The sequence below is a fragment of the Diceros bicornis genome, chromosome 18 (genome assembly GCF_020826845.1).
Source record: "Diceros bicornis minor isolate mBicDic1 chromosome 18, mDicBic1.mat.cur, whole genome shotgun sequence".
In the NCBI taxonomy this organism is placed as follows: domain Eukaryota; kingdom Metazoa; phylum Chordata; class Mammalia; order Perissodactyla; family Rhinocerotidae; genus Diceros; species Diceros bicornis.
This window is the reverse complement of record NC_080757.1, coordinates 29,516,272-29,523,986: the sequence shown is the minus strand read 5'-3', so window position 1 is coordinate 29,523,986 and position 7,715 is coordinate 29,516,272. Positions and strand designations below refer to the sequence as shown.

The 7,715-nt window shown below is 39.2% G+C and overlaps 1 protein-coding gene across 1 annotated transcript; it reads left to right on the top strand.

Annotated features, from left to right (window-relative positions):
• Positions 1–1,892: 1,892 nt before the first annotated feature.
• LOC131416683 (olfactory receptor 4D2) lies at positions 1,893–2,828 on the top strand. The gene has a single exon (XM_058559341.1). The coding sequence runs from the start codon at positions 1,893–1,895 to the stop codon at positions 2,826–2,828; it is 936 nt and encodes a 311-aa protein (XP_058415324.1).
• The last annotated feature ends 4,887 nt before the right edge of the window (positions 2,829–7,715 follow it).

Genomic DNA, 7,715 nt, shown 5'->3' with positions numbered 1-7,715 from the left:
ACACAATAACCTATCAAAGATCTTTTTGAGGAACTGCTAACTCAGAGTTCTTGTATAGGTGCTGGGGTTCCTAAGTTATTGAATTTACAATCTAGTTAAGAAGAACAACAGAAAAAATGATAAGTGCTACAAGAGAGGCATTTATAAAATGTTACTGGAACCCAGAGAGATGGGGTATTGATTCTGTATGGGAGAAATAGAGGAAGGAGTCACAGAGAAGGTGATGTCTGAGTACTTCTAGGTTGAGAAGGTGTGGAAGGTATTTCAGGAAACAGAATTCATTACCAAAGCCACAGAAATAACCAAGCATATGGCATATGTGAGAAGCTACGAATTCCTTGAAGAGCAATCAGCTCCTGGGTGACAGGTGATTAGAATGGTAGATGGAGGCTACATTTTATAGCTTTGTGTGACATGCCGAGAGGGAGTTGCGTGCACATACATGAGTGTGTTTTTCTACCTTGAATTGATCTACAAAGCATACTAGGTGGCTTCTAAGAGTTTGAGTTTTGAGCTGTGGGCACTGGCCAGTCATTAAAAGATTATAGAGAGGGAGAAACACAATCAGATATGAGTTTAGAACAGTCTCCTTGACAGCTATGTAGAAGATGGACTGGAGTGGAAGCACATGGAAGCAGAAGGATGAGATTTAAATGACCTCTAATAGATAGTAGATTGTAGTGAGAAAGGATGGGAGATTGAGACAAGGCAGGGGGAGCGGGGAAGCCCCTTACCTCCTAACCCCGTGCCCCTCTCTCTCTCACCCTCCATCTCCTTCTCTTCTTTGGTCCCATTCCCTCCCCGGCCCCACCACCCTTCCTTTCCCCTTCCTTCACTGGCTCTATTCCTTCATCTCCCTTCCTCTTAATCTCCCTTCTTTATTCCCGTGTCTATTTCATTGCTCATATTTCAACATCTTCCTTTTTCTGCTCCTCTTGTATTCAGTAACATCTTCTAAAATTCTTGTTCCTTTCACAAGGGCCCTTTAAATCCCTTTCATACTATATTCATCATCTATTTCTTAGTCCAAAGAATGTCTCTCCTCCTTCTCTCTCTTGTCTCAGCATACACACCATATATGTCTTGTCCTCAATCAGTAAGGGGCCACCCACATGGGTGGAGGTGGGGGACTCACCCTATAGTTATTCACCCACCAGCAGTCAACACTACATGCTTTTTGTGTATTGACTATCAGCAAGGATGGGCACTACAGGGCACAAATAAATTATAAGATCCATATGTATCCTTCTGGGAGCTTACGGTTGAATTATGGAGGAAAAACATAGACATGTGAGAGATTCACTAACATTATGGTGTGTTAAATGTTGCATGAAAAATGATTGGTAGAAAAATCTACTAGAGCCTGGAAGAAGGAAGGATGTCTTTAGAGCAGGAGACTACACAGAGGAAAGTGATTGCCATTTATTTCCAAGCACTGTTCTAGGGACTTTATGTGTTATTTTATTTAATCCCCTAGACAATTCTATAAAGAAAACGTTTTTATTCCCACTTACAGATGTGGAAACTGAGACTCAGAGAGATTAAGTAACTTACTCAAGGTCAAATCTCAAGGATATAGAAGCCATGAAATTTGACTGCAGATCTGTCGGACTCCAAGACAAGTGTCTTCCCACCAGTATGTTATACTGAATCTTTCAAAAGCAGGTTGCATATGTTCTAGATGGCTTTAAGATATCTCATGAATGTATATTGCAGCGCCAACTTGTAAACCCTCCAGAGACAAGGCCATTTAATCAGCACCTGGTATTATGATCTGCACATGAAGATGTTCATGACCTGAACCTGGACAACTCAGTTTGAGCCCCTGACACTGAAAGTGACTTCGTACATCTGTCTGTGGTTCGTTTTTTTAGGTATATGGAGAAGACACCATGGAACCGGGGAACCTCACGTGGGTATCAGAATTTGTCTTCCTTGGGCTCTCACAGACTCGGGAGTTCCAGCTTTTCCTGTTTCTAGTGTTCCTGTTTGTCTACACCACCACTGTCATGGGAAACCTCCTCATCATGGTCACAGTGACCTCTGATTCCCGGCTCCACACGCCCATGTATTTTCTGCTCAGAAACCTGGCTATTTTAGACCTCTCTTTCTCCTCAGTCACTGCCCCAAAGATGTTAGTGGACTTCCTCTCAGAGGAGAAGACTATCTCCTACCAGGGCTGCATGGCCCAGATCTTCTTCTTCCACTTTTTGGGTGGTGCCATGATCTTCTCTCTCTCAGTAATGGCCTATGACCGCCTTGTTGCCATCTCCCGGCCCCTCCACTATGTCACCATCATGAACACTCAGCTCTGTGTAGGGCTGGCAATGGCTGGCTGGGTGATAGGTTTCGTCCATTCCATTTCCCAACTGGCACTCATGCTCCCACTGCCTTTCTGTGGCCCCAACGTCCTGGATAACTTCTACTGTGATGTTCCACAAGTGCTGAGACTTGCCTGCACTGACACTTCCCTCTTAGAGTTCCTCATGATCTCCAACAGTGGGTTGTTGGATGTCATCTGGTTCTTTCTCCTCCTGATGTCCTACTCAGTCATCCTGGTGATGCTGAGGTCCCACTCAGGGCAGGCGAGGAGGAAGGCAGCTTCCACCTGCTCCACCCACATTGTTGTGGTTTCTATGGTCTTCATTCCAAGCATTTACCTCTATGCCCGGCCCTTCACCCCCTTCTCCATGGACAAGGCTGTGTCCATCAGCCACACGGTCATGACCCCCATGCTCAACCCCATGATCTACACTCTGAGGAACCAGGAGATGCAGGCAGCAGTGAAGAGGTTAGGGAGGCACTGGTTGGTTTGTAAAAGTGAGTAACAGTTTGCAGGTCACTTCTCTTTGGATTTGTTTTCCATTTGTAAACTGGAGAGAGAGCTACTCTATCTGCTATCTTCATAGCTTGTAGATATGTTTTGAGGGTTGTTGTAGAAGTGAATAAGTTTTGAAACTAAGCAACTTAGATTTTTAGCAACAAGTAAAATATCCTATTTTTGTTCATGACGGATGATTTGAATACTTCTATGACAATAAGTTATGTTCTCATAGAAACATTCTGGAAAGCCACACCCTCCTTTCCACCTTCTCGGTGGACAGTTTCCTCATGATAACAACATTTCCCCATAAGAATAGTCCTATTTTCTGTATTTTTTGTACTTTTGCCAATACTCAATTTTGACGTGGGCTGGGTTGTTGGAAACAGCACAGGATTTAGAGTCTTAAGTCTTCAAGTAGAGGCCCTAACCCATCGCTTACCAAATTGATGACTTGGGAGGAACCATTTGGTCTGTCTTGACCTCATGACTTCTTCCTCAACAAACTTGCTTAAATTAATATCTGACCCCCAAACCTCCCAGCTTTATTATAAGAATCAAATAAAAAAAATTGTGTGACAAAACATTGGGCAAATCATATAACTATTTTTTTCTTCTAGTCTTTTTTTGATGATTTTATTTTCAAATTTGAAATTATCACTAATGTTCAGATTTTTTCCTCTTTACATTTTTAATGTAGTAAAATAATAGTTAAAAACAAAAGATTATGTGTAAAATACAAATAAGTTATAAAACATTATATTATGTCTGAATGCTTATGTAAAAACTACTCAATTCAGGAAACAGAAGTTAGCAAGAACTTATACCTACCTCTGGAGTCCTCTCCATTCCATTCACTCTCACCCCTCTCCAGATGAAACCACTTTCTTGAATTTTGTGGTTATCATTCTGTTGCTTATAAAAACAGTTTTATCACATTTTTACATAATCAGTATATTGGGTTTTTTTTGTTTATTTTGAGTTTTATAAAAATATCCTACTGTACATGATATTCTGGGATTTGCTTTTTTCACTCAACATTATGTTTCTAAGCTCCACATATTGCTCTGTTTGGCTATAACTCTTCGTTTTCACTGCTGTATAACATTCCATTGTGAACATAAGGTGATTTGGGTTGTTCCCAGTTTTTTTTTGTTATTGAAACAGTGCTCTTTTGAATGTTCCTCCACTTGTCTCCAGTTGCCATGTTGACGGGCTATGGGTTATATACCTCAAAGTGGAATTGCTAAGTCATGAGATATTCAAAGATTTAACTTTACAAAATAGTGCCAAATTGTTTTTCAAAGTTGTACCAAATTACATGTTGATCAGCAGTGTGTAATGTTTCCATTAATTCACATCCTTCTAACAGTTGATATTGTCAGATTTCTTAATTTTTGCCAATTTAGTAGGTAAAAAGTGACATTTCTCTGTTCCTGAATATTTCTTTTCATTTTTTATTGCTTTCGGATTTCCCATGAATGCCTTTGTTCATTTTTCTAATGACCTTTTCTAGTTAACGTAGGAATTCTTGTATAATTTGGTACTGATTTATTGTCAGATATATTTATTACAATAGCTTCTCCCAGTTTGTGGTTTGTCTTCTCTACTTGTGGTGTTAATTTTAATGTAGTCAGGTGTATCAATCTTTTCTTTTAGTATTAACTCTTTTTTTGTTGTTGTTGTTTTCTTGTGTGTGTGGGGAAGATCAGCCCTGAGCTAACATCCATGCCAATGGATTTTTTTTTCTTTTTTTTTTCTTGTGAGGAAGATCAGCACTGAGCTAACATCTGATGCCAATCCTCCTCTTTTTGCTCAGGAAGATTGGCCCTGAGCTAACATCCGTGCCCATACTTCCTCTACTTTATATGGGACACCGCCACAGCATGGCTCTACAAGCAGTGCATTGGTGCGCGCCGGGGATCCAAACCGGCGAATCCGGGGCCGCCGCAGCGGAGCGTGCGCGCTTAACCACTTGCACCACTGTGCCGGCCCCAATCCTCCTCTTTTTGCTAAGGAAGACTGGCCCTGAGCTAACATCCATGCCAATCTTCCTCCACTTCATGTGGGACACTGCCACAGCATGGCCTGACAAGTGGTGCGTCACTGTGCACCCAGGATCTGAACGCAGGTGGCCAGCAGCAGAGTGCGCGCACTTAACCTCTATGCCATGGGGCCAGCCCCTAGTATTAACTCTTATTGAGATCTATTTTTAAAAAATTGTTTCTTAGAGGACAGAAAGATATTCTACATTGTTCTTTTATTTTAACTTAAAAAATTTTTTTAACTTCTTGAAAAATCTCAAACTTACAGAAAAGTTGCAAGTATGGTATAAAGGACTTTTTCCTTCAAGTCTGAGGATAAGTTGCCAACCTGATGCCCACCACTCCTTAATACTTTAATGTGTTTTCTACAAAGTATTTTTCTACAATACTGCCATATAGTCATCAAAATTGATACAGTAACAATGCATTGCCAGAATCTAATCTTTAGCCTCTATTCAAGTTTTGCCAAATGTCCCAATAAAGTCTCATGGCAGGAGAATCAGATTCAAAATCATGTGTTGCACTTAGGTGTCAGGTGTCTTTAGACTCCTTTAATCTGGAAGAGTTCCTCCTTGAACTTGATTATCTTAGCACTTTCAAAGATTACAGACCAGTTATTTTGTAGAATGTCCCTCAGTTTGGATTTGTCTGATGCTTCATGATTAGACTCTGGTGATGTGTTTTTGTCACTCTGCCAAGGATATCGCAGAAGTCGTGCCTCATTCTTACTGCATCCTAGGAGGTGCAGGCGATTTCACTCTGTCCCGTTACTGACGTCCCATTACTTTGATTACTGACTAAGGAGGTGTTTGTTAGGCTTCTCGCCTAAATTATTCATTTGCCCTTGGAAATTAGTAAATATTTTGTGGAGAGGTACTTTGAGATTATGTGAATATCTGTTTCCTTACCAAACTTCCAATTTATTCACTTGTTTATTTTTATCTGTGCAGACTCGTATTTTCTTTTCTTTTTTTAATTCATTGAGTTATAATCCATTACTATCTTTACTTATTCTGATGCTTAGTTTACCCCAGATTTGGCCAGTCGGAGTCTCTTCAAGCTGACTTCCGTGTTCGTTTTGTTCTTTGAGCGCTTCCTTACTTTCTGGCACAATGAAATGCCCATGCTTATCTTGTGCTGTCTCTGCTCCAGCTCTAAATTCAAGTATTTCTCTCAATAGTCCTGCTTCGTTTTAGTGGAGAATGGTATTTAGAAGTCAATATCTGGGTGCTAGGTGTGCTCATTATTATATACATATATACACATATATACACACATACATTCAATCTATCCTTATTTCTCTATCTATCATCTATCTAATGAAAACCATATGTTCACATGGATACTTCATTTCCAGTTCAACACCACAAGATTCATTCTGTTTTGTCTTTCCACACTTGTAACTCCTTTCTCTGGTGAGGAACTTGGCTCCTATAATCCTTAATATATATATGAAATTCACATAACATAAAATTAACCATTTTCAAGTGTACAATTCAGTGACATTTAGTACTGTCACAAAGTTGTGCAACCATCACCTCTATCTAGTTCCAAAACATTTTCATCACCCCAAAAGGAAACTCCATACCCACTAATCAGTCACTCCCCATTCCCTCCCCTCTGCTTAGCTCCTGGAAACCACTAATCTGCTTTCTGTGCTTATGGATTTACCTATTCTGGACATTTCATATAAATAGAATGGTACAATATTTTGTGTCTAGCTTCTTTCACTTAGCATAGTGTTTAATAATGTTAATCCACATTGTAGTATGTATCACTACTCCATTCCTTTTTATGGCTGAATGATATTCCATTGTATGGACATACCACATTTTGTTTATCCATTCTTCCGTTGAATAACATTTTGGTTGTTTCTATCTTGTGCCTATTGTGAGTAGTGCTGCTATTAACATTTGTGTGCAAATATTTGTTTGAGTACCTGTTTTCAGTTCTTCTGAGTATATACCCAAGAGTGGAATTGCTGGGTCATGTGACAATGCTATGTGTAACTTGTTGAAGAACTGCCAAGGTGTTTTCCACAGCAGCTGCACCATTTTACATTCCCACCAGCAATTTTGAGGGTTCTAATTTCTTCACATCCTCAACAACACGTATTATTTTCTATTATTATTACTATTATTATTATTGCCATCCTATTGGGTATGAAGTGGTATCTCATTATGGTTTTGATTTTCATTTCTAACTACTAATGATGTTGAGCATCTTTTCATGTTGAGCATCTTTTCTTGTTGGTCATTTGTATATCTTCTTTGGAGAAATATTCAAGTCCTTTCCTATTTAAAGAATTGGGTTGTTTGTCTTTTTGTTGTTGATTTGTGCGAGTTCACTATATATTCTGGATGCTAGACTCTTATTAAATTTTGATTGGCAAATATTTTCTCCCACTCTTTAGGGGAAGTCTTTTCACTTTCTTGATAGTGTCTTTTGATGCACAAAAGTTTTTAATTTTGATGAAGTTTAATTGATCATTATTTCTTTTTTGCTGTGCTTTTGGTATCATATCTAAGAATGCATTGCCAAATCCAAGTTCATGAAGATTTACCTTTATATTTTCTTCTAAGAGTTTTATAGCCTTAGCTCTTACATTTAGGTCTTTGATCCATTTTGAGATAATTTTTGTGTGCGGTATGAGGTAGTGGGCCAAATTTATTCTTTTGCATGGGGATATCCAGTTGTCCCAGCACCATTTGTTGAAGAGAATGTTCTTTCCCCATTGAATGGTCTTGACACTCTTATTGAAAATCAGTTGAACATAAGTGTATGGATTTATTCCTGGGCTATCAGTTCTATTCCTTTGGTATATCTATCTTTTCAGTATTTCTGTGGAG

Excerpts from the sequence above, each read along its gene's own strand:
- LOC131416683 (XM_058559341.1), top strand. The coding sequence starts at position 1,893 with ATGGAACCGGGGAACCTCACGTGGGTATCAGAATTTGTCTTCCTTGGG.